We start from the raw sequence: 27,353 nt of genomic DNA, 5'->3' as shown, positions 1-27,353 counted from the left end.
ATTGTGGAGAAACTTTGAAGTTCAAAGGAGTGAAAAGAAACCAAAAGGTAAACATTAATGAACAATGATAAAAGACTAAACAAGGATACATTACTTATATTAAAATATGGGGAGTTGATACATGAGTCCCCTTTGAACACTATCAAGGTTCTTAGAAGGAGTCCAATCAGACAAGGCCTGGGAGTGTTTTTGTTATGTCTAGAAGATCTTTAAAAAAAAAAAAGGTTAGAGAAAAGAGGAATACCCTGAGGGAAGGGAAAAGAAGATTTGGGGAAATTATCTCCCATAATTAGGATACGCTAGCGGACATCTGCACAAAGAGGAGGCAGTTGGGTGGAGTGGCTGATGTGTGAACCTCACCCTCATCTGAATTGGTCAAAAGAAGGAAGACCTCCCCCCCATACACAGTTGGGTACATGTTTGTAATAGGTGGTGTTTTTCTTGTGTTTTTGAGGACTGTGGGAGCAAGGTGTCAGTGATAGTGAGAATGAACGTTAAAACATAAAATATTAAGTATGGGGGGGGAACCAAATGGTCAGAGTCAAAACACAGCATGTCTTGTGAGAAGAACATCAGGGAGATGAGTGTCCCTGGATATGGAGTACATGGAGGGAAAGTAAGGCATAAGAAACTGTAGAGGGAGGAGGGAGCTAGGTTATAAAGGGCTTTTAACACCAGAGGTTTTATATTAGATCCTGATGGTAATAGGGAGCCACTGGGGTTTACTGAATAGGAGGTGACATAGTTAGAACTTCACTTTAAAAAGAGGAGCTGAGGATGGACAGGAGTGGGAAAGACGTGATTCAGGAACACCAGCCAGCAGGCTTTTGCAGTATCTAGGCATGGGGTGATGAGGGTCTGTACCAGGATGCTGGCAGTGTCTGAGGAGAGAAGGGAGCACATACAGAAGATACTGCAAAGTTAGAATCGATAGCACTTGACAACAGATTGGATATGGCAGGTAAGAAAGAATGAGAGTATCTGGGTATACTGTAGCATGGTAGTATCTTCTGCAGTAATAGGAAAGTTAGAAAGAAGGGGAAGATTTGGGGGACATGATCCCCTAAAGTCTGGTTTTGAGCACTTCGAGTTTCAGGTGTATATGAGACATCCGTTTTGAGATGTCCAATAGGCAGTTGGAGATGGAAGACTGGAAGTCAAGAGAGAGGTTAGTACTCTCTCTTGAGCACTATATATAGAATAGAATAGAATCAGCATAGAAATGAAACTTTAATCCATGTGAGCTGATGAGATCACCAAGTGAAATAGTATAGAGGGAAAAGATAAGAGGGCTCAGGTCAAAGTCTTATTAGGGGACCCCCAGAGTTAGTAGGTATGACTGGGATGAAGATCCAGCAAAGGAGACTGAGAACAGGAAGAGAACTTGTTACCTAGAGGGAAGAGTATCAAGGAGAAAAGGGTGATTCACAGAGTTCAAAAAGGATGAGGATTGAGAAAAGACTATTTGATTTGTCAATTAAGAGATCATTGGTAACTTTGGAGAGAGCTGTCTCATTTGAAATCATTCAAGATTGGATTGGAAGCCAGACTACATAGTTAAGACAGAAGAAAGAAAGTGGAGATCCCTATTGTAGATGGCCTTCTCAAGAAACTTAGCCACTAAAGAGAGGAGAGACATAATCATGACATCTAGCAAGGATAGATGTATCCAGTGATGTTTTTTTGAGGATGAGGAGACCTGGGTTTGTTTATAGGCAGCAGGGAGGTGACCAATATATAGGGAGAAATTGAAGATTGGTAAGAGAGTGAAGATAATGCAATCTGCTGGAAAAAACAGAAAGGAAGGAGATTACTTGTGCATGTAGCGGGATTTGTCTGGGCACAGAAAAGGGCCACCTTAAGAGCAAATGAGGAGATAGTGGGAGAAGGTGAGTGCTGTGAAGTGAGGGGGGAGAAGAGGGCACCCTTGGTGAATAGCCTCAATTTTTTCAGTAAGATAAAGCAAGGTTCTTACCTGAGAGACTGGTGAGTGGAGCCATGGAAGGTTTGAAGAGGGATGAAAAGATTTGGAAAAGCTTCTATGGTAACTGAAATTCTGGGGCTATAAAAGAATTGCCTTGTCACTTAGAGATCCCATTTGAAATTATGTAACATAAATTTACAGTGAACCCAGTCAGCACATTTTAGTGATTTTTTTTTCCAGCTTTGTTCAACAGCATGTGGCTAGGGGGGAAAAAAGGCAGTGAATAGTGGGATATGCCAAGGGGGCAAGAGACTTTAGAGAAGATATTGTAGAACTGAACTGGTTCACCAAGAGGTTAAGATGTCGGAGGGTGAAGAGTGTAGCTAGTGCAGGAGTGAAAAGAACTGGAAAGAACTGAGGAGCAGAGGCATTACAGGTCGCAGTGAGAACAAAGAACAAGATTAGGGATTGCAGAGCAGAAGGGGAGGTGGAATGACCACAGATTACAATCAGATAAAGCAGTTTCAGAGTTCTTGACCATGGAAGTGGAACACTTGTGAGTGATGGCCAGAACAAGAGTATGACCATCTCTGTGTGTGCCTTAGTTGGCATGGAACAGTAATTCATGGCAAATGAGTAAGTTGAAGAACTGGGAGGGAAGAGTTTTCAAGAAGGCTGTAAATAATTATGTTGAAGTCCCCACGAATGAAGGCAGAATTTGGGAAGGAGAGAAAGATTATGAGACAGACACTGAATCTGTTGAGGAAGAGTGTCTTGGAGGTCAGTGGATAACAGCTACCAGAAACTTGATGGAGTGAGAAATAAAGATTGAATGAACAGCAAAGAGAGGGAAAGTCTGGAAATAGAAACCAAGAGCAAAAGTTACTCCAACATGATCAGTGAGTCTGACTGAATAAGTTAAAGTGCAACCAGCCCTGGAAAGTATGGCCAGGGAAGCCACGTTACTAGAGTAGAGCCCGGTCTTAGCGAGTATAAAAAAATGGAAAGATCAAGAAAAGAAAAGGTTTAAAACAAAAGCAGGCATTCCAGACAACATAGCAGAAAAGATGGATAGCTTTCTAATAGAGTATCATGGGGTTGGGGTTGAAGAAAGTGGGGATAAGAGAGAGGGCAGTAGGGAACAAAGAACAGCATTTATACAGTGACAATAATGAGTTAGGTATCACTGACATGGATAGGTTATGACAAGTTGGGAATCTGTTAATCATGGAGGAATGAGTATCAGTAGGTTATCATCCCCAGGTGTCTTAGCAGAACAAATCTGATTTCTGTGGAACAATTCTTGATGAACTTCAGGAAAGCTACATTTTCTTTTCTCTGAGCTAAGTATTCTTAGTTCTTTCAACTTGTATGAGATCTCTCATTATCCTGGTCACTTTCCTCTAGACATACTCCAGTTTGTCAACAACTTTAGTAAAATGTGTTGCCCAGAACTTACCACAGTATTCTAGATGTATTCTGGCCAAAGCAAACTACAATGAAACTATTACCTCCGTCATTCTGGACACTGTATGTCTTTATTGAGAAAAGAGGACATTGTAGAGATGAACTGGTGCGCCACGAGGTTAAGATGAGGAAAGGTGAAGAGTATAGCTAGGGTAGGAGTGATGGCTTTGGAAATCCTAAAGGCCCATTCACTCTTTTGGGACTGCCACATCATATCTAGGACTTAAGAATCCTAGATCTTTTCTACTGGAAATAATCATCCTTGTAAATTAATGTAGAAATTCAAAACTGTGTTATTTCTTCAGTGGTAGTCTTGCCCACTAATGCCAAAATACTAAATACCACATCCAAGCTGGCACCTCAATTATCAAGTGCATTTCTGATTGTTTCTTACAATTACCAACACCTAGTTTAGTTTTCTAATAATAGATGTTTGTCTAGTTGACTTGGAATTGGAGTTTCCCCTCTCTCAAAGGATCACCATAACATACGGACATGAAGCTTCTGTATTCTAGATATGTATCTGTTTATCTATCTATCTGTTTATATGTGGGTGAGTGTTTTATGTAACAGTAACTTCACAGGATTATTGTGAGCATCATGTATGTTATACATATGTGTATATACAATACAATATATACAACATAATGTATTAGCTGTACAATGTATTATATATTATATACACACGTTATATATAATGTATTTATATATATATATATATTATATATTCTGTAAATATTAAAGTACTATATAATGATTATGATTATTATGTATTTTGCTATTATGTTGCTGGTACTGATGTAGAAGTTGTTAGTTGTCTTTGGTTGCTAACAACCAAATATAGAACTCCTGGAGAATAAAGAAGCCTCGTGTCTGTATCTTTATTGTGGTCTTAGGGAAACTGCAAGTCAATTTGACAAACGCTTTATTATGAGAAAAGCACTAGGGTATGTGTTAGTACTTTGAACGCACACACATGTATGCACACATATATACACATAGATGTATACATACATACATACATGTACATACACAATGACCCTGAGATAGCAGCTGTTATCTTTATTTTACAGATGGAGAAATTGAGGCTTAAAAGGTTAAGTGACTTGCTTAGGGTCACATATCCAGTCACATATGTCAGAGGCAAGATTTGTACTCGTGTTTTCCTAACTCTTATATCCAACGCTTTAATCCATGCCACTTACAATCATTAGGGAATAATCTGTCATTAGGAAAAACAAGTAGACTTCAAGCTGTCCAAGGTCAGGGGCTGTGGTTAATACTTCTTTTGTGGCTCCTTCCCTGCCTTCCACCCTTCTTCCTTTCCACCTCCCACACCCACAAGCCTGCCACATGCATTATGCAATAGGCATTAAATAAATATTTATAGATTATTTGGCTCCAGCCTCAGATACTTCCCTAACTTCCTTTCCGCTCCTTTACTTGGTCTCGCTCCCTCTTTCACTCTTTCCCTGGACCCACGAAGTTGCCAAAAGAGCCTATTTCTCCTCAGGGAACTGGAACCAACCACCTGTTCTCTACCTCTGTACTTTATCATAACACTCTTATTTCAGACTTCAGCTAAAAACAGATCTTCATCTCCCTTGTGCATATCTTGTCATTTCTCTCTCCCTCTGCTCTTGGTTATATTTGTCATGGAGTTATTTAACTGCTGCTGCAGAGTGTCTTGGCACAAAACTTAAGCCAAGGACCTGTGCTGCATTCTGTATTAAATAATACTGAGTCCTTCCTATGGGAGGAGGTGTAGGGAGAGAGGGGCGGGTGTTGGAAACTGTCTGTTAGGCTTATCCACCCAAATTTCAACATTGGAATCTTGGATCTGAATATCTGATTGGGTCAGGAACAAAGTAGTGGAGAAAAGGGTCTTTTGAAGACCATTTGAATCTTTCAGATAAAGAGCGCGCGGTTGCAAACTGAACGAGATTGTAGTTCTGATTTTTAACTCTGATTGGCTGTTATTTTAAAATGTTAACTGTGTTAGAGCTCATCCTTTTTTATGTAATAGCATCACAGAACCTTGGAGTTGAGAGAGATCTCAGAGACCATCTAATGTAACCTTTATTTGAAAAGGAACCTCTCTATAACATCCTGATAAGTGACCATCCAGCCTCCATTTGAACGTAACCAAATTTACCCATAGATAGCGTGTGGATGGCTAAGCTGAGCATATGGAATGCTAGGATAGTCTCTGCAGAGGAATATTTATTTTAAGACATGCCTCAGAATTAGAGTTTGCTTTCCAAAGAATCTTAATAACTGAACTTAACTTAATAACCAAATAGATTAGTTAAGCTCTGTGAGAATCATTTGCTGTTCTTTTTTTTAAGATACCACATAACTGACATAGGCAGTATGGTATAGTAGAAGGAGAGATGGACTTGGTCTCATATTGACCTAGGTCCAAATCTTATCTCAGACATATCTATCCTAGACTTTGTAATAGAGAAGGAGAGAAATTCTGGGTAGAGGCTGACATGCATCCAGGATTTGGAGAAAGCAGATTTCAAAGAGTTCAGAGAAAAGATACCTAGGAATCTGTGGAGTAAAATGCTCCAGGGGCAGTTAGTCCAGGAGGGATGGATAGGACATACTCAAGAGTGAAATTCTAAAGACATAAAGGAAAATAATTCCATTGTGGAAGAAAAGAGGGGTTTGTCTAAAGAGGCCAGTGTGGATGCACAGGGAACTCATCAGTCAACTTAATTACTTTTTTTTTTTGACTAGGCAATGGGGTCAAGTGACTTGCCCAGGGTCACACAGCTAGCAAGTGTTATGTGTGTGAATCCAGATTTCAACTCAGGTCCTCCTGAATCTATGACCGGTGCTCTATCCACTGTGCCACCTAGCTGCCCCGATAATTTTAAAACTGTATTGAAGATGGAAACAAGGTCAGGTAACAGGAGTATAAGATTGTGACATAGTCTTATAAAAATAGTGTCAGAAAATCTAGAGCTCAGAATGAGCTGAGGCTGGTGAGGGAAGCAAAAAACAACAAAAAGGGTATGGGTTTTGTTTATTTAGCACTATTGGAAGAAAAACATAGGTCAGAAAAGGGGATAAGATCTTTGCTTAGGGCTGATGACAGAGAGAAAGTGGAGTTTCTCTTATCCTGTTTGGTGTCTGTTTTCTTCACAAAGGAGAATGACATTTATCCTGGAAATGACAGAACACAAAAATCACTAATAGGGAATTGATACAATAAATAAAGAGAGATCAAGAGAGCACTTTGCTGCTCTTGATGAATTCAGGTCAGCTTGTCCAGATGAACTATGTCCTAAGAGATGTAAATGCTGAACAATTGTTTTATTGAAAGTTCATGGGAAAATGAGAAATATACAACAAGTTTAGAAAAGAGCAAATATTGTTCCAATTTAAAAAAAAAAGGAAAGAAAAAACTCTAGGCCAGTCAGATTGACTCTGATTCCTAGGGAAATTTCTAGAATAAACCGTTAAGGAGCTTGTTGGTGAACATCTAGGAAGGGAAACATTGATTACAAAGAGCCAGTCTGGCTTCGTCAAGGGCAGATTGTGCCAGACTAACCTCGTTTTCTTTGTTGATAGAATTATTAAAGTAGATGAAAGGAATGCTGTGGATGTCTAGATTTTAGGAAATCTTTTGATAAAATTATCTTATTCTTTTTTTGTGGAGAAGATGGAAAGACAGAATTAGACAGTAATACAAACAGATGGATTCAAAATTGGTTGAATGGTCACACTCAAATAGTAGTTGTTAATGGTCTGATTTTGTATTATGTCTTTGTTAGACTTCACCCGGATTTTTATGTTCAATTCTGGGCAGCGTGGTTTAAGAAGGACATTAATAGGTTGGAGTATCCAGAGGAGGGCAACCAGAACAGTGAAAGATCTTAAATCCTTGTCTCATGAGGATTGGTTGAAGTTACTGGACATCTTTAGCCTGAAGAAAGGAAGACTAGGGGATAGGGAGTGGGAGAGGGTTATAGCTGTCTTCAAATATTTAAAGAGCCACATGTAAAAAATGGACTCGACTTCTTCCATTTGGCCCTAGAGGGCAGACCCAAGAGCAGCAGGTAAAAGTTTCAGAGAGGCAGGTTTAGATTAGATGTCAGCACAAACTTTCCAACAAATAGAGATAGTCCAGAGCGGAGTGGCCTGCCTCTCGAGGTGGGGGCTTCCCCATCTCTGAATGTCTTCAGACAGAGCCTGGATGACCACTTGGCAGGTATATTTCTCTTCCTTCAGTGAACGGGTCAGGACTGGCTGGCCATTGCGGTCCTTCCAGCTCCCAGATTCCGTGGTTTTGTGGCTATCATCCACTAGCTTGTGGGTTCAGGGGCAAATGACTTCAATACTCAGTGTCCCAAGAACCTCTCTGATAATAGAAGTTGTAGACAAATTGCTGATATTCATTGTCAGCCAACAAGTAATGACTATTGTCATTGTTCAGTTGTGTTGTCATTCTGTCATGTCCAACTCTTCATGACATCATTTGGCAAAGATACTGGAACAGTTTGCCATTTCCTTCTCCAGCTCATTTTACAGATGAAGAAACTGAGGTAAACAGAGTAAAGTGACTTTCCCAGGGCCATACAGCTCGTAAAGCTGAGGCTTTATTTGAAGATGAGTCTTCCTGACTCTGGGCCTGGCGCTCTATGCGTTGTACCACCCAGCTGCCCAAGTAATGATTAAGCATGTACTATTTGCTAGGCTCTGTGATAAGTGTTGTGGATACAAAGAAGGTCTGAGAAGACTGGAAAGGGAAGAGGGGGCTCGGTTATGAAGGACTTTGAATGCCAAACAGAGCATTTTATCTTTGATCTTGAAGGTGATAGGGAGCCAGTAGAGCTTATTGGAAGGGGATGAAGAGTAACGCACAGTTGACATGATCAGACTTGGGCTTTGGGAAGATCAGTTTGACAGCTGAGTGAAGGCTGACCTGGAGTGATTCAGGGAGTCTGACCAGTAGGCTATGGCAGTAATTTAGGTGTGAGGTGATGAGGGCCTGCACCAGGTTGGCAGGAATGTCAGAATACGAGAGATGTTGTGAAGATAGAATCAACAGAACTGAGCAATAGATTGGATGTGAGAGAGGAAAGACTGAGGAGTTGAGGATGGTGCAAGCCTGGGTGACTAAAAGGATGCCGACATCCTTACCCCTGATAGTAATAGAAAAATTAGGAAGCGAGGAGGGCTTAGAAGGAATGGAAATGAGTTCATGTTGGACATGTTTATGAAACATGCAGCTTGAGATATCAGTAAGCAATTGGAGATAAAAGACTCTGCATTGATGGAAGGAGTTTCCATATTGGAGGTTTCCCACATGAGTGGAATCACAAGTTCTAGGCTAAAAAGAAAATTTGATTGGCACCAAATGGGACTAGGGAGCAGCTTATCACCGTGGAAAAAATACTGATTTTAGAATCAGGAGACCTAGTTTGGTTTAAGTATATGACCTTGAGCAAGTCACTTCATTACTCCCTGGACTTCTGTTCTGTCATCTATTAAACGAGCTAGAATATCCTTAAAGTTCTTCCAGTTATGAATATTACCCTATTAATAATCATTAAATACTGTTGAGAACTTGACAGTGTCTGGGTTTCTTTGGAGATCTAGAAGTTTCTATGTCTAGTCAATATGATGTTTTGGAAATCTGGAACTGATTCCATAATTTGGGTTCTCTTTTGTGAGAACCCAATTTCCAATTAATTGTTGCTGCCACTATCAGTCTCTCTTATTTTAAGTTGTAAAGAGACAGTGATGATTCCCAAATAGCAGACAGTGAAGACAGTGTAGACAAAAATACTGTGGCAGACGCCCACGTTGCCATATCCTAATACACACTTTAAAAGGCAAAAGTCTGGATCCACCCATAGGAATGTAGGTTTAGAGCAGGAAGAGACTGAAAAAGGTCATTTAAATTAAAATCTTGTTCTTTCAACTGTCCCATTCTGCCCAGTACCCATGATCCAAGCCTGAGGTTCCCTGTGTTCTTGCCTGTCCACTTTCTTGTCCAAGTATCCCAAAAGTGACTGCCATTCTAGGTACATCCTAGGTAACTGAGTATTCCTTAATTCCATAATGGGACAGAAAATGGATTCATAACTGCCTTCTCTCATGACCAGGGTGTTCAGATGTCTTAGAACCAACTATATATGAGTGATAAAAATGAATCATAGCCCACATTGATGTAGTGCTTTACCTAATTTTTTTTTTTCTGCTGAGTGCCGCGGTGTATGGAGGGCTGGATCTAGAGTCAGGAAGAGCTGAGTTCAGATTCAGTCTCAGACACTTACTAGCTATGTGACCCTGGGCAAATCACTTAATTTCTGCTCAGTTTCCTCAACTGTAAAATGTGCATAATAATACCACCTACCGTATAGGATTGTTGTGGGGATTGAATAAGATAATATTTATAAGCTCTTAATTTTATAAAACTCTTTAAAGCTTTTAAAATCTCTGTATGCACAGTGCCCAGCATATACCATAGTAGGCACTTAATTAATAATTGCTGCTTTCCTTTCTCCCTCTCTCGTTGCCCTGCTACTCATGACAGTACTTACTGTAGGGTAGTTTGTTATCTGTATATTACAGATGAGAGCACTGAGGATCAGAAGCCCTAGGTCACACCCAGGAAAGCAAAGTCTTTTGACCTTGTCTAGAGACTTTTTTCTCACAACACTGTACTGCGTCATCAGTGGTTAGATGGCATTTCTAAGCACAACCATAAGAATTGTCTCTATCCACTGACATTTAAAGCTGGTCTTTGTATTTGTGCATGCTATAGCTATAGCCAGATGGATAAAGTTTATAGCAGAGAAAAACAATGAACAAATCTACTAACTGTGCTTTAAATATGCGCACATACATGCACATACTCCACCCTTCCGCCAAGATTAATACTTAATTTAAGGACCTCTGCTTTGATTAAAAGTGTTAGCACAGTCAGTCAGCAAGTATTTATTAAGCTCTTATTATATGCCAGACACTCTGCTCAAGGCTGGCAATACAAAAATAAATAGGAAGCAAGTCTCTGCCCTCAAGGAGCTTATATTCTAATGGGGGAGCACAACACCTAAAGAGAGCTGCAAAGAGGGTGGGAGGGATGAAGATAGTGCGCAGGACATGGTGGAGAAATCCAGAGCACAGGGGCAGCTAGGTGGCACAGTGGATAGAGCACCAGCCCTGGAGTCAGGAGGACCTGAGTTCAAATCCAGTCCCAGACCAGACAGGTGACATTTACTAGCTGTGTGATTCTGAGCAAGTCACTTAACCCCGATTGCCTTGCCAAAAAAAGAAATCCAGAGCACAACCTTGTGAGAAATGAACATATGATGGTTCGGGTGTTCTCCTTCAGTGGAGGTTCTGGGAGGAAGTGTCCAATCAGAATGTGGTACAGCAAGAAGTTACTTCCATTGGGTGCATTCCAGAGTGATCTTAACCAATAAACATTTATCAAGCACTTGCTGTGTGCTAGGGTGCTGAGGCATGGCTTTGGGGGAAAAAAAAAAAGGAAAACAAGAAGAAGAGGAGGGAAAAGGTTATGAACCTATTTGCTCATAGCAGGAATCAGGCCATGAATTTTTTCTCACTTATATAATAGTGCAGGAAAGAAGTACAAAAAGAACATAACTTCTGGATTTGGCTTGCCTGAGACACTGGTTATGGTACATGCAGGTGATAAGGACAAATGAAGTGTGGCTTCACAGAAAATCAGGAGAGCTGTGTCTTAAGATGTGTTTCCCTTTCCCTCTCTCATTTGCCTCTGACTCTCTATGGAACCTTGAGAAAGTTCTCCCACACATATCTTTATTCAGTGAGATAATATTTGTTAAGCACTTGGCACCATGCCTGGCACATAGTAGGTGCTTAATAAATTCTTGTTCCTTTCCCCTTATTCACTTACAAAATGGTGGAAATCCCTAGGAAGTCTCTTTGAGTTGATCTCTAATTGTGATAAGAACAGGGATATAGCTAACCCAAAACCATGGTCCTGTGAAATAAAATATTTTTCAAATGATACAAAAATCATTTCTCTCAGACTTCAGAATGTGTACTCCAGTACTTAAGGTCTGTGATTTTATAGTGAGGGTGCTTCTTCCGGCAATACAGATTGCTACCTCTCCTTACCCTAATGGGTATCTTTGAGAAACCCTGGTGGCTCAGCAGTTTGTCTTTCTGGGGCCAGCTGGCGAGAAGCCCCTCCAGACTTAGCTGGTCTGCTGCTTAGATGACAGACATTCTATCTGTCACTGTCCATTTTGAAAAGGCCTTCAAGAGTTTGTGCTGTGTTGACATAGCATTCTAGAATCCAGGGCTGTTTCCAAACCATGATGAAGAGTCTAAGGAGGAATCTTAGTGTATGGACTTAGTATAGACTAGGGAGTTGTTGTTTTTTTCATCCGGGTCTTTTCCTAATTACATTTTGCCTCCATGAGGATTTAAAATTAGTTGCCACAGTCTGAGTATTGGCTGTAAGGGGAGCTGGTCTAATGGGGTGTCTGGCTAGCAAAGAAAAGATATTTTGGGACTATGGTTTTTTCATGTAAATTGAATAATCCGCAAGTATGAATAATTGGGGCAGCTAGGGGGCACAGTGGATGAGCACCAGGCCTGGAATCAGAAAAACCTGAGTTCAAATGCAACCTCAGATGCTTATTAGCTGTGTGGCCCTGGACAAGTCACTTAACACGGTTTGCCTTAGTTTCCTCATTTATAAAATGAGCTACAGAAGAAAATGGCATTCCACTGCAGTGTCTTTGCCAAGCTAACCCCAAATGAAGTCATAAGAGTTGGAAGTGACTGAAATGACTGAACAAATGAATAATTGAGAAGGGATTGTATATTGTTCAGAGTGGTAAACTGGATTCCTCAGCGAAGTTGCCATAGAAATATACAAGATGTGAATGCAAACAGCACAAAGTAAATTTCATCATTTTACAAACATCTGTCAGGACCAGCTCCAGGTTAGAGTTCTTTCTATCTTAAAAAGATGTTTTTGTCTTCAGCATTGGTGAGTGTCCTCATGGTTTCCAAAAGGAAACACATTTCACTTGACCTTAACTGGGGGAACTGACTGCATCCTCTCTTCCTTCACCTTATTTCTCTGTTTTGTGGTTTTTGTTTTTTGTGCCTTTTTGATGATTATTGGTGTCTTTAACCTTTCAGAAAGAAGATTGGCCCATGCACAAGCTGGAGTGTTCTGCTATGTGTGTGTTTGGGGAAAACTGGAATCCCTCCGAGACTGTGAGGCTGACTGCAAGGATTCTGGCCAAACAGGTGAGGGAAAGGACCACATTCTAGAGCCATTTTGTTCTGTCCTTTCTTTGTTACAAGTCAGGAAGAAGGGTGGCTGACCTGTTGTGCCCAGCTCTTGTAAAAACTTGTTTAACTCAGTTTCCTATTCATATCTGTATTAAGCCATTGAAGGGGAAAAACAACCAAAGCTTAAGTACAGAGTTTTGTTTGTCCTGTGGGAGCATCTCTATGGGTGTCAGTGCACGGCAAAAACCTGACCAAGATTGCAGCGACAGCTGTTAGCAGCAGCACTTCAAAGGATTTCAGTGGAATTTAGTGACCATCCAAGTACATTAAGGAGTCTGGCTCATTATGTAAGAATCCTGGGGTGCCAGAGTTTCCCAAGAATCCTTTGAGATATCCCAAGCTTCCCTTTCCTAATGTAGAATCTCTTGCAAGAAAAGCTTCTATCTCTCTCTTCCCCCCTGCCACCTCCTTCAGGGTCCTATCACTTCCTTGTTGTAGTGTGTATAGTTAGGCAAAGAAGATGGTAGAAGCAAATGGAATGGACTTGGGGCAAAAAAAGAGAGCTCATCAGGTCATTCTTGAAGCTTTTAAATCCCTTTAAAATCAATTTTTATTGATATCTTTTGTTTTTATGTCACTTAGATTTTCCCCATATTTTTTCTGTCTTCTCCTTCCCAGAGAGCCATCTCTTATTACAAAGAATTTCTCTTTAAAAAGATGAAAAAGAGGGGGAAAAGTCAGTAAAACTTATCAATATAGTATCTGATGTTATAAGCAATACTCCACATCTGTGAATCCCAGTCACTGCAAAGGAGCAAGGCATGATATTCTTCTCATCTGTCTTCATTGTGGCCAACCTTGGTCTTTATAATTTACCCAATTTTAATTTAAGCATTTATGTTACACCTTCTGTGTACTCAGTACTGTGCTAAGCACTTTCAGAAATATTATTTCATTCCATAATAGCACCTATTTCCTAGGGTTGTTGTGCAATTCATATGAGATGCTGTTTATCAAGATTTTTGCAAACCTTTAAGAACTATATAAATTCTAGGCATTATTAGCTATTTTTATTTTGCATATAAGAAGAGTTTCTGTTTAAATATGAAATCCAAATTTACTTCAGGCAAGACTCCAGTTTGATCAGTGGGCAGATGGAACTGGGGTAGATTTGTGTCAGAGCAGTGGAAAAAATAAGTATCTAGAGAGGTATCAGTGGGTATGGTACTAGACTTGGAGTCAGGAAAACCTGGATTCAAATCCCAGTCCACACAGTTAATAACTGTATGACCCTGGAAAGTCTCTCTGTGCCTCAGTTTCTTCCTCTCTAAAATGAGAAAATTGGACTTTGGCTTTTAAGGTTCCTTCTAAACCTATGATCTTTTGATGGTTTATTGGGTGGCCAAAAGTCAAATCAAGTCATCATCAGGGCAGCATTTATTAACATTTACTACGTGCCAGGTGTTGTGCTAAGCACTGGTTTCTCATTGTCCTTCATAAAGTAAGGTGATATGTTCCTCCTTCATCGTTCCCTCCTTCAGTTTGACTTCCTTGCTGTCTGCACTCTAGTGAGCACCAAGGGGACAGGACAAAAGAGGGGGAAAGCATAGTCTTACTTCTGGCTAGACCAGGTCAATTTTAGAAGAGTATGTTTGGGGTTAGTGTTGGTTTTATTGGATAGAACTCTATTTTTACGTAAAACTCTTTTTAAAAAAGTCTTATTGATGTGGTTTTTATTTTTGTTGTGTGTGTCTTTTTTAAACATTACACAGATCACTCCCTACTCCCTGAGAGGTCTTTTGCAACAATATAAAACAATTAAACAAAACTAACAGTATAGTGACCTCATTTGAAAGCATGTGAGAGATAGTGGGGGATGATATTGAAGCCTAAGTCTTGAGTGTTGATTTTAAAGTTATAACTGTGATCTTGCACTTAGGGCAAAAGCTGAACCTGTATACTTTCTTTCCCAATTAACTAGAAAACACACCATGAGAGAACACCATCAGAGAAATTATTGGCCGTAAAGGAGTTTGAATCACGTAAGTCCCAGCACCTTTAAGTTTTTCCAACTTAGAAACCATGATATCCATAAATGTAAGGGCGGACAAGCAGGAGAGGAACCTGATTTTGCTTACCTGTTTTTTGCTTGCTTGTTTTTAATAATTTCCAGTTAGCCTTTCTCCATAGTGAACAGGATTATTAAGAAGTAAAAAAGGAGTAATGGTAGCCCATAAAACTGATAATGCAGCACTGATTCTGTCATATCTTAGCTTACTTTACTGGATTACTAGCATTGCACAATTAAGTTGTTAGCAGATGTGCAAAGAAGGTTCATCAGGGAGCAACTATGTAGTTGTAGTTAATGTTGGCCAGATTGATGAAAGGCAAGGTGCTATAATGGATTGAACATTAGACCTAGAGTCAGGAAGGCCTAGGTTTGAATCCTTCCTCAGACACTTGTTAGTTCTGTGACCCTGGACCGGTCACCTAACCTCTCTCAGCGCTCATTACGAAATGAGGAGGTTGGATTTAGTAACCTTGCTAAGTATGAAGAGGCGCCTTCCAGTTCTCGGTGTAAGAGCCTATGATTGTATGAGTCTGGGAGTCTTTGAAGAGACCTTCCTTAATATGGAAGGATTCTTGTAATACTAATTCCTTCCTTGTGATGATTATCTCCAATTTATGCTGTCTCTCAGAGTTTGTACACAGTTGTCTGCATGTTGTCTCCCTGTTAGACTGTGAGCCCCTCCAGGGCAGGAACTGCCTTTTATCTTTCTTTGTATGCCCAGCACTACCTGACACACAGGTGATTGATAAATGTTTATTGACTTGATAGGGCCTTCCTGCCACTCACACTCCAGTCTCTTGTTGCTGTGGTGATTTTGAAATATCAGGACACAAGTAGCTTCAGGTTAGGAGAGGAGGTGGAAATAATAAGCCACTTTCTTTTTCTAGAAAATAATTGTGCTGTTGGCCTAAAGGGACCTTGAAATTGAGCAAGAAGGGAGAACAGAAATTGGTCAGGAGGGACGTTTCCTGGCCTGTGTGTCCTTGAGTTCTCTTTTGTTTGCCATTGACAGTAATAAGAGAAGGCCACTGCCTGAATGTCAAGGTCTTCATCCTATCGAATCAGGTAACACGTGGATCTTTTTTTTTATCCATAGATCTGGATAAGTTGGACAATGAGAAGAGAGAATTGATCCAGAGTGACATTGCTGCTCTTCATCATTTTTATTCCAAGCACATAGAATACCCAGACAATGCTAGCCTGGTTACACTTTTTGCACAGGTAAGAAGGTTCAAATAGTCTCATTCTTACCTTTTTTTTCTCCTACTACTACTACCCCCTCCCTCCACCACTACCATGCACAGTGTTTTTGCAAATGAAACTAGCATAGACAGGCATAGACTACCTTTCTGGGTGACTCTGGGCAGGTTTTCCGCATGGATGAAATGAAAATAGAAATACTCTCTGCCTCTGATGAATCCAGTGAAAATAAATGTGAAAATATATAATCTGGGCATGATTTGACTGTCTTGGGGGGGAAAAAAGGCATTGTATAAAAACAGTAGAGATAGCATTTTGCATAAAATTCATTATTGTTATTCAGTTCAACAAGCATTAAGCATCTTCCAGATACTGTGATCTGTGCTATAAAATAAGATGCAACCTCTGCCCTCAAAGGCCTTATCATCTAATCGGAAAGAGAAGACGTTTTACATGAAAAACTAATAGTGACAGCCCATATCTTGTGGGTTTGGTGGGGGTGGGCGTAGTGAATGCAATTCAAAGACAGTTTAAAATTTCTCTTTTAAACTTTTATTTTGTGGGAATGTTTCTCTCCTTTCTTCCTGTTGAGATTGAGGGCAGGAACTGTTAATTTATTTCTGTGTCCCCAGGGCCTTGCCCAGCACTTGGCATATAGTAGGTGCCTAATAAATATTTGATAATTGCCCTTATATTTTAAAAGATGTGACTAAAGGGCGAAGCCTACCTTGATCGCCTAAAAGTTGTGTTATTTGTCATAGAAAATATGTCAAGGAGATGAGAATGATGAGCTGTGGGAATTATTTCTCACTTCTCTTGATTTGGGGGAAATGCTAAATTATCAAAATCCTAGATTATCAAAATTTAAAATAAAAGGAACAAATATTGGATCTAAAAGAGGGTTGGAAGATAAATACATGGAAGAAGTATAAGGAATTGAGCTTTCTAGACAAAAGGATGGTGGGAATTCAACCTCTGTCTTCAGTTATATAAAGGGAGATGGTACAGATACTAATGAGGGGTAAGTTTTGGTTTCCAGAGAAGATAGGCTCAAGTTATGATAAAATATTTTTAGAGTACCCATAATGAATTTATATTTCATGGTATTTCACTTTGAATTTATATATCAGATCTTTCTAAGGGTTATGAGAGAAGGAATTGTATCACACAATAGGAACCTGTGGAATTATAGCATTGTAAAGCTGAAAGGGACTAGATCATCTGGTCCATTCCTTCAGTTTTACAGAGAAGTAAACTGAGGTCCAGAGAGGAGAAAGTCACTTACTCAAAGTTACAAAGTTAGCTAATCAACAAATGTTTGTTGAACTAAACTTTTGCTCCCCTATGAAGGCACTTGGCTAGGTGCTGGGATAGATAGTTAAAAAATTATAAAGTCCCTCCCCCTAAGTAACTTACATTATACTAGACAGGAAACTATACACACAGATAAGGGGACAAAGGAGAGATCCAGACAAAATATTTTGGAAAATTTGAGGATGAGAACACTGTCATCTAAAGGGATCAGGGGAAGTCTTGTTGGAAGAGGGGGAACTAAACGAGAAGAGTTTTGGTGGGTGAAGGTTAGTGCTTTCCATCATGGCAAATGACCGGTGCGTCTGCATGAAGATGAAGAGGATGTGCCAAATTTGGGGAACAACTAATGGTCCAGTTTGGCTGGAACACAAAGTGTATGAAAGGGAAGAAGGTGAAATAAGGCTGGAAAAGTAGATGGGGAGGGTCTTATGTTGTCAGGCTAGCTAAGCCTGAGCGTGGCGGAAACTGGGAGTCATTGAAGGTTTTTGAGCATGAGGGTGACATGGTCAGAATCATTAGGAAGATTATTTTGGCAGCCAGGAGAGACCAATTAAGAAGCAATTACATTTCCCAGTAGATAAATGGTCAAAGGAGATAAGCAGTTCTCAAAAGAAGAATTGCAGACAGTTAATAACCATATGAAAGAATGCTCCAAATAACTGATAATAAGAAATATGCAAATTAAAACAACCCTGAGGTTTTACCTTACGCCCAGCAAATTGGCAAAGATGACAAAAGATTGGAATAGTCAGTGTTTGAGGGGTTATGGAAAAAGAGGAACATTAATGCATTGTTGGTACAGCTGTAAATTGGTATAACCATTCTGGAAAGCAATTTGGAATTATGCAAATAAAGTGATTAAAATGACCATACCCTTTATCCCAGAGGATCCACTGCTAGGCATCTACCCTAAGGAGGTAATTAATAAGAAGGAAGAGCCACGTACACCAAAATATTTATAGTAGCACTTTCTGTGGTAACAAGGAACTGGAAACAAAGTAAATGCCCATCAATTGGAGAATAGCTGAACAAATTGAGGTACATGAATATAATAGAAAATTATAGTTCAGTAAGAGATGATGAACATGAAATAGAGAAGAGTATGGAAAAACTTAATATTTATATAATACTTAAAGGTTTGCAAAACGCTTTATAAATATTGTCTCATTTGATCCTTTCATAATAGCCCACAGAGGTAGATGCTGTTATTTCCCTCATTTTACAAATGAGGAAACTGAGACACAGAGAGGTTAAATGACTTGCCTAGAGTCACACAGCTGGTAGGTATCCAAGACCACATTTAAACTTGGATCTTCCTGACTACAGGTCTATTAGTGTATCTGCTGTGCCCCCAACTGGCTCTTGCATTGAATAGATGCAGAGTGAAATAAGCAAGCCAAGAAAATAATATACACAATGACTACAACAGTCTGGATAGGAAGAAATACTGCCTCAAAACAATTGGAAGTGAACTTTGCAGAATTCCACAAAAAACAAAACCCAGTCCAAGCTGGGCCCTGAAGCAGAGAGATGAGAAGAAACCTCCCCCTACTCTTTTGCAGAGGTCAGAGGTCCCTGGGTGTGAAACACGGCGTATATTTTCAGACTTCTTGTTTGTCTTGATTAATTTTGCTGATTTTTTTCCTGGTTTTTTTTTCCCTTTAAAAACATCCTTTATCATTTGGAATGCTAGGGGAAATTTAGACAAAGAAAACAAAAGAGATCAATAAAATTTATTTTTAAAATATCAAAAAATAAATAAAAGGGCTACTGCAGTAGTCCAGGCAAATGGTGATAAGAGTGTTTTGAATGGAGAGAAAGTGATGGTTATGAGACATGCAGAGTAGAATCAAAGGGAATTGGCAGCTGATTGGTTGTGAGACTCCATGGTTCTGAGCCTGAGTGACTAAGGGTGGTGATGCCCTCAAAAGAAGGATGTTGGGGAGCAGACAGGCAGAGAATGAGTTCAGTTTGAGACAGGAGTTGGGTTTGAATCTTGCCTCTGCCACTTATTACCCTGTGTGCCTTGAGTGAGTTAGCTAATTTCTTTGGACGTTATTTCCTAATCTGTAGAATTGGAGTAGAGGACCTCTAAGGTCCCTTCCAGTTCCAAATCTGTAATCCTGTGGGTTTGTGTTGAATTGTAGGACCTAAGATTACAGAATCATGGATTTGGAGCTAAGAAGGAAACCTCAAAATTCTTCTTAGTTCAACCCCTTTGTTTTACAGATTGGGAAACTGAGGTCCTGGTGAGGCACCTAGGTTGAGTCCAGTAGGTAGTAAGTAGTAGATATGGGACAAACTCAGGGAAGAGATTAGGGCAGAGTGAATGGCAGGTCAGGACCCAAGTCTCCAATCTCTTGTTTAAAAAACAAGCTACATGCATCTTTTAGGAGTGATTGAAAAGTGCAGTCCTACCTCAAGAAGGGGAGGTGGGTGAAGTGTAATCTTATGGCCATTTTTAAGTGAAAAAAGGAAAAAAAACATTTCTGTGATACAAAATTTGTATTGTCTACTGATAAAAAAAAATTTTGCTGCTGCCAATCTAGGGCTTAGTATACTCTTCTGGCCTGTGGTTTAAAGCAAAGAAAAAGAGGAGGGAACTCTCAAAAATCTCAAAAGAAAATCCTTAAAAAAAGAAAAAAGGTAAATGCTCTCTGTCTCTGATGCTGGCTCTGAGTGACCCATTTTTATTCTATCCCAACTTCCCGATTCTTTCCTTTCTATAAGTGTGTGGAGAGGGTGTTGGTGCGTGAACTTCCTGCTGGCAGAACTGCAGCTGGCGGTGGAACATGTCCACACTCCCTCCTTAGGATTGAGGTGTGTTTTAATCACCACAAATATACACGTCATTGGGAAATATATTTTTGGTGCTCAGCCTACATCTAGTCTAAATGCTAATTATGAGAATAACTTTAGCAAAGGCATGCATGCCTGATTTGACTTAGATGGGGGAAAAATAATTATGGCCAATGCTTCTTATTTGATATGTGAAATTTACTTTTCCTTCTGTCTGGGTATTTCAATGGGGGAGGGGAATTTGCCAAGCAAATTACTATAGAATTGGAGTTTGAAAACCCATCATGATCTCCTAGAAAGAAACTTGGAGACTCTTGCCATCATGGAAAAATCCTGTCCTTCTGAATCCCCTAGAGTAAGGAAAGGAGAAGGACTAGAAGTGGAGTTCTAAAATGATAGGTTCATGGAATGTTAAAGCTGGGAAAACTCTGCAAGGTCACCTAAGTCAGGGTCAGACTTGTACAATTTGGGAGGTTGGGAGGCAGAGAAGTTAGTTGAGTCCCAAATGAGGAAGGAAATGTCAGATATGGGAAACAGCAAACAGTCGGTTTGACTAGAGCACGAAGCCCAAGAGTAGTAGTGTCTAATCAGCCTGTAAAGATATGCTGGAGTCAGATGGTGAAAGGCTTTAAGTGTTGGGAGGAGGACAGGAGCAGGTAAACGATGGAACCTCTTCAAGTTCTTGCTGCTTTGGAAGTTAACAGAGGTGTTACTAAGCCATGGGCATCATGAATGGTAGTATGGGATTTCAGAAGCAAGTCATCCTGTTGTGAATTTCATGATTCTTTTTTTTTTTTTAATTTCCAGCCTAGAAATGGCCCAGTCTGGTAGGCCACAGTCATTGGGGAATGGGGCAAGGTCAAAATAGTCAGAAACATCTCTCTCCTCTTAATAGTCCATGCCACCGTTGAGCTGTAAGGTTAAGAAGTCCCATCAAAACACTGCTCTCTATGTCTATAGAACCAAAATATTTCCAAGCCATAGCTAGTGGCCCACTGATTTTAAACAGTTTTTTTTAAATTTTATGAAGTTCCAGGATAATAAAGGATTTGGACAAAGGTAGAAAAGTGCTTCTTCTCCTCTCCCCCTTATTGGTGAAGAAGCTTTAAGCACATGTCCTGTTGACTAGAGTCAGCAGCAAAACCATCATATTTAAAGAAAGGATGTGCATTTGTGTTGTGGAAGGAGCATTGGACAGAACTGGAAAGATGCTCATTAGACTCTCTTTCTAGTGACAGAGGTCAAAAAGAAAGACAATGGTTTGTACCTGAAGGAACTCTTGCTTCTTATTTTGTCCATTTATTTCTTTCTCCCTTTTTCTTTTTGTAGGTTAATTGCAATGGCTTCACAATTGAAGATGAAGAACTTTCACATTTGGGATCAGCAATATTTCCAGAGTAGGCTGGGTTTTCCTTCATTACTTTCCTTTTCTCTGGCTTAACATGAATTTGAATTTTTTGATTTTTAAATAATCTACCTAGTGTCTGCATGTGGCAGACATAAAACTCCAAGTAAATTAAGGCACCTTTGTAATTCTGCCGGGTTTCAAAATATTTCCCCTGCACTTAAGGATTTGAAAGCAATACTTATCAGAGCAGTTGCTTGTTAAGTCCTGCCGGGTAGAGGACTGTTATTAAAGAATGCTTTATAGTGTTCATAGGAGGCATAGTTCTGTGCCCTGCTGAGAAATTTGCTTTCTGCATAATCTTCAGTTCAAGTAATCTTCAGTTTTAACGATTAATTGCCAACCAAGATATTTCTATAGCTTTGCTTAGAAGAAATATTGGCTCTCACCTCATCACAACTTTTGATCATTGTGAATATGGGAAAAGCACAGCATGAGATGCAGAAAAACCTCACTAATTCAGACTGAATTGGGGGGAGGCCCAGCTGAAGTAGTGAATTAGAGAAACTCATTAAAGAAATATAGTTTCCTGCAGCCCACCCCCACCCCCACACTTTTGAAGAGAGAGTGTTTCAAGATGAGGTTAGCAAAATATTTCTGAGTAGGAAAGGAAAGGGGGGAAGCAAACAATAGGCATTTTATTAAGTATCTACTATGTGCCAGCGATTATACTAAGCACTTTACAAATATTATCCTTAAAGAACCTGCTATAATGTACATATAGCTACATAGCTAGTATTTATAGAGTGTGTTAAGGTTTACAAAATACTTTACATGTTATTTCATTTGATCGTTTGATATTACTAGATGTAATAATGATTTGATGCTAGCAGGCTTCTTATTTGACTAAAATGGATGCTTTAAAAATGTTTAAACAGTTTATTTTCATAAATAGCTTGTATGTTCTTCCCAGTATTTGTGTTTGGACAAACACAAGTGACCCTTTAATGACCCTTTTTTCAGAGATAGTACAAAGGGATAGTCAACATAGCCCATATCCAAATGATCTCAAAATATGAATTTAATAGGATTTACCTAGAAAAGAAATGAGGTGCTGCATATTTGAATGGACACATGCAGGTGTGTACCCCTGTCTTTGGTTGTGGTTCCGGCTGTCTGTCATCTCCTATGTCTGTTTGTTTCTTGTATTTTCATGACTTTGCCAATTTGCTGCTTAACCCATGCATGAGAATATGACAAGAAGTCACCAACGAATTAATATGTTGCCTGTGTTGGGTGAACAGCAGTGACTGTGCTTCCTCTAGAATGACTGGAAGGTGTATTCATTAATAAAAGCACTGGAGGACTACATGGAATCCTTAGCCACAATTTGAATTCTGATGGTCACACACAAGTGACTTCATGACATTTTCCCTAGGGGAGAGGGAGGACATTGGAGAGTTCCCCTGTAGAGGTCTCACTGAGAACAGATCTAGCTCTGAAGTGACTTCTTTTGAGGCCAGTATCTTAGGGACCAAAGTACACATTTATCAACTGGCATTCATGTATTAAACACCTGATTATTGTACCTAGTTACTAGCAACTAGGGAGGACACACATACAGTTATAAAGAAATGCAATATCTGTGTGTGTGTGTGTGTGTGTGTGTGTATTCATGTTATGTATATACATATCTATAAAGTATTTATTTTGTATATACTTATATTTGTAAATATTGTCTTTGGATACTGAATGTAAGCACCTTGGTGACAAGAGCTGATTTGTTTGTCTTTGAATCCCAGCCCTCAGCACAATGCCTGTAACATTATAGGAGCTTTAATGAATGCTTAGTGATTGATTGGTTAATCAAAAGTGAATCCAAAGTTAATTTGAGAGGGAGGGAGGGAGGGGGAACTCATAGCTGGAAGGATAAGAAGGTCTGATGCAGGTACCTGTTGTTATCTCATGAAAGGTCACATTTGATCTGAGTTTTGAAGTGAGCAAGTATTTTAAGAGGCAGAGATGAGTGAGAAGTCCATTCCAAGCCTACACAAAGAAACAAGATGAGAAGTTATGTGCAAAGAACAACAAGTGGGCCAATGTGGCCAGAAATGCAAGTTAGGTAGATTACTTAGTAGAGTCTTGGAAGGAACGTAGCTTTAATCATAGATTGAGAGCTGGCAGGGACCTTGGAGAATGAATCCCAACTCTTTAATGTTATTGATAAGAAACTAAGGCACAGAAAGATCAAATTACTTGCCCAGGGTCACACAGCTAGTCTCTGAGGTAGGATTTGAAGCCAGTTCTTTTGACTTCAAGTCCAGTGCCCTGTCTTCTGTGTCCCACTACCTCTCAAGTTGTGTGTGAGAATCCTAGAAAGGAAAGCTGGAGCCGGACTGGGAACGACCTCACATGCTACATAGAGGATTTGATCTGAGAGATAATAAGGAGCCCATTAGGGCATTTTGAGCAAGGGGATTTTTTCAGTACTTTTTAATAGTTACTAAAAATAATTATAGCACCATAAAAACAAGCAGTTTCAGTTTCTTTTTATTATTTTTAAGGCTTAGTTTTTTGTTTTTGTTTTTAATTAAAAAAAAGGCTTCTGTTTGTGAAGTTGTGGATGCCTAAAAAAGTATTGTTTGCTAATGAACTAGGCATGAGGCACTGTGGTGGGGTAGGGGCATAGCTAGATAGTTGTCATCAGAGTCAGAAGCCCCACATCTGATACATACAGGTTGTGTGACCCAGGGTAAATCATTTCTTGTGGCTCCTGTCAGGTGTCTAAAATTGCAAGTACCATTCAGCATTATTAGAAGAGGTGTCTCAAAGGAGCTCCCTAAATTAATAAAATTCTATTTCCAGTCCTCCCGCCCCCCAAAAAACCCTTAAAAACTAGGTACCATATTTCCTGGAAGAGAGCTACAGTAGTGTATTTTAACATTACTAATGTAATGAAAAACCTGTTAAGCCTGGGAGTTCATTATATTTAAGAGTCTGGTTGTCTTTCATGTGTAATAAGTCAAGCTACTGGTCTCTTGGTCTTGAGTTTGGAGTAGAGGGCACTGACCCCCTCCTCACCACATTCCAGTAAAGCTTAGTTCAGCAGGATGCCAGATAGCCAGCTTTGTCCTTTCCCCAAGTCTCTGGTAGCAGTAAGCTTAGGAAGGCAAGAAGAAAGTAGTTGGTCTGTCCTCTGTACCCAGGAGTGGACGTTGCTGGCTCTCCCCTAGACCTCAAGGAGCAAACTGACCTACTGAGTCAGTGCTGTCATTTTGTAATCTTGGTGCAAATGGAAGAAAGGGTTTTTTTTCCTTTTAGTACTCAAAGGGCTTAAGAAATTTATAATATCAGGCACTGTAACAATAACATTTATAGATGTGAGAGCTTGTCTGAGGATGAGCCCCAGTTTTCAGACAGTTTTAATTGGGGGGAAAAAAGTCCTCTGGGTTGAAATTCCTGTCGGCCTTGGGATTTCAAAGGTAGCATTTTCAGAGATCAAGCATTTTTCCCCCTGTAGTTTAGAAATTTTTGTTCTTAGAACTTTGACCTTGATACAATCAGAAGAAGCTCAAAGCCCCTCACATACATGAACCTGTCTATCCTTCCCACCAGTCCTGAGAAGTAGAATGAGAACAGCAGGTGCAGCCCTGTCCCAATTTTCCAGATGAGGAAATTGAGGTGCAGAGAGGCTCAAATAAATTTGCTCGATCAAGATCAGCCAAGAAGTCCTAAGCAGAGCCACATGGGAAACCAGGCATTGTAGAGAGAATGGGGATTTTTCAGAGTCTGAAGACAGCTGGCTTTGGAAATGGTCCATTAATGTAAAAAGTGGTTTGGAAAATTATTGATAAGTGGCCTTTGCTTATTTATTACAATTTATTATGGAGTACATGCTTAGATCTTTAAATCATGCATCTTAGTGGGGGGAGATTTACATTTTTGGGGGACCCACATTTAAAATTAATTTTGTTAGAAATCAATATTAAGCACCAATAGAAACAACTAAACTTGCTTAGGAACAATTTTATTTAAAGTAATTTCAGGACATAAAGTATCATAAAACTTTTTCAGTCCCTCTTTCGAAGCCCCCGGTTGGGATTCTTGGTCCATTTATACTCGTTCACTTCTTCTCCTGTTATTTTGTTAGCGTCTACTCCATTCTTCTGGCTGGGCTTTTTTCACTTTATTTTCATATTTACTGCAAAGCAATTCTGTTTCCAGTGCCATTAAAGATTATAATCCCTGGATAGGATTATACATCCTTTAGAGTGAGTGAAATTGTTAATTATTAGTTTAAAAGATTAGTATTGTGAAGTGACAGTCTTTCTTTAAAAGTTTCTGTCCAGCTGAGTGGTGCTTAACTTCCTGCCAATCACCTTGAGATAAATGGTTTGTTTTTCCTCCATTGACAATAGCGTTGCACTGATGAACCACAGTTGTTGTCCCAATGTGATTGTCACCTATAAGGGGACCCTGGCTGAAGTGAGAGCTGTGCAGGAAATAAACCCTGGAGATGAGGTAAGTGTGAGCATGGGCCAGCGTGGACTACGGTATGGGTGTCAGCCAGCCTTTCTTGTTGGTTAACCTGTGGGGGAAAATCAGTGCAGGGTCAGCAGGAAGAGGGAAGTGAATGGAACTGGAAATAATTTTCATGAATCCCACCCACTAAACATTACAGTCATTTCTCAGTTTCTTCATGGAATTATTTATCTGGTTTGTGGATTATCCAGCCTTATAGCTTGCTACTGTGTCCTGTTTGTTACTTGCAATTTGGTAGATAGCCTTTGAATTAGGGTCTACCTAACTAGTATGTGAATTAGTCACATTAATATTGTATACCATCTCTCTTCCATGTCCCTCTACACTTAAAGGTCTTTTTGTTGTTGTCTGTCTTTTTTTTTTTTTTTGGTATCCTATTTCTGTAGTTTAAATCAGATATCAGTTGGGTGATTTCTAATGTAAATTTCAATCTGGGTATTTTAGATGTAGCCATCAAGGCCTTGAAATACACAGATTTCTCTGAAAAACTGAGCTGTTACCTAGAGGGGGCTTTGCACCTTCTTACTATGTATATGAGAAATGTGTCCTAGCCTTGGCAGAACTGTCTAAGTTCCTGAATATCTGTCTCATAAAATCTACCCTAGTGTCTCTTTGTTTAAAAGAAAATATCCCAATTACTCAGAAATGCTCATGTGGGGACAGACTGAAAAAATGAGCAATTCATTGCAGTGACCAGCTGAGATGAGCAGGGGACGGTCTGCCGGACTTTGTCGCCATCTTCTGGGCTAGTGTGAATATTGCAAAGCTTGTCCATTAGCCCTTGCAAGAGGAAAAGATGTCTGGGGGGTTTTACAGAGGAAGAATGTTTGAAAGACTTGTTCTGTGCGTCTTTCAACTTTTTTTCCCCTTATTCCCCAAGTTTTTGAAAAATTATGTAGTGATCTCAGTAAGTAAAGTAGAAAGGCATTTTTTTCCCCTGCTTCCAGCACTGCAGAGAAAAGGGGTCCAATGAGTAGTGTGTCATGAATAGCTGGTGTTTTGCTTTTGTAGGTCCTTAAGTTTGGGGTGCTAGAATTAAGACCAGGGGTGTCTCCTCCAAGCTTGTCTCCCATAGCTGTGTTTTGGAACCCAAGGTTACTGGCACTTAAAAGGCTATTTGAGATCCATCTGTTCAGTCAGACATTTGCCTGATTATGTGGGATGATCAGCAAATGGTGGTCCCAGTGAATAGATAATGGCTATTTAAATGTTGGCCTCTTCCATATGCTCAGAGGCTTAGCGACAGGAACATGCTAGGAAACTCAAGAGCAGACCTGATGGGCACCAAAGGGAAGTTTCCCAAGTTCCAGCACAGCTGGCAAAATCAAAAGTAACCAGCTGTGTAGGATGAGCCTTCTGCATCTCCCATTCCTCCCGTTCTTGGTGCTGCCCTAAGGCTGGGACACGGAACTGTTGGCAGCAAAAGCTGC

General features: G+C 39.8%; 1 protein-coding gene across 4 annotated transcripts in view; it reads left to right on the top strand.

The window, feature by feature from the left end:
• Window positions 1–27,353, top strand: part of SMYD2 (SET and MYND domain containing 2) — an 83,667-nt gene that overhangs the window by 42,649 nt on the left and 13,665 nt on the right. For all 4 annotated transcript variants that reach the window (XM_078156315.1, XM_078156313.1, XM_021007825.2 and 1 more), the window contains exons 3-7: window positions 12,557–12,667; window positions 14,634–14,694; window positions 15,820–15,944; window positions 21,366–21,433; window positions 25,800–25,902. In XM_078156315.1, coding sequence (XP_078012441.1) covers window positions 12,557–12,667; window positions 14,634–14,694; window positions 15,820–15,944; window positions 21,366–21,433; window positions 25,800–25,902 — 468 coding nt within the window. The remainder of the gene's footprint in view (window positions 1–12,556; window positions 12,668–14,633; window positions 14,695–15,819; window positions 15,945–21,365; window positions 21,434–25,799; window positions 25,903–27,353) is intronic.

Source organism: Phascolarctos cinereus, unplaced genomic scaffold (assembly GCF_003287225.1).
Source record: "Phascolarctos cinereus isolate Bilbo 61053 unplaced genomic scaffold, phaCin_HiC Scaffold_5;HRSCAF=322, whole genome shotgun sequence".
NCBI classification, from domain to species: domain Eukaryota; kingdom Metazoa; phylum Chordata; class Mammalia; order Diprotodontia; family Phascolarctidae; genus Phascolarctos; species Phascolarctos cinereus.
This window is presented reverse-complemented; position numbering and strand designations above follow the sequence as displayed.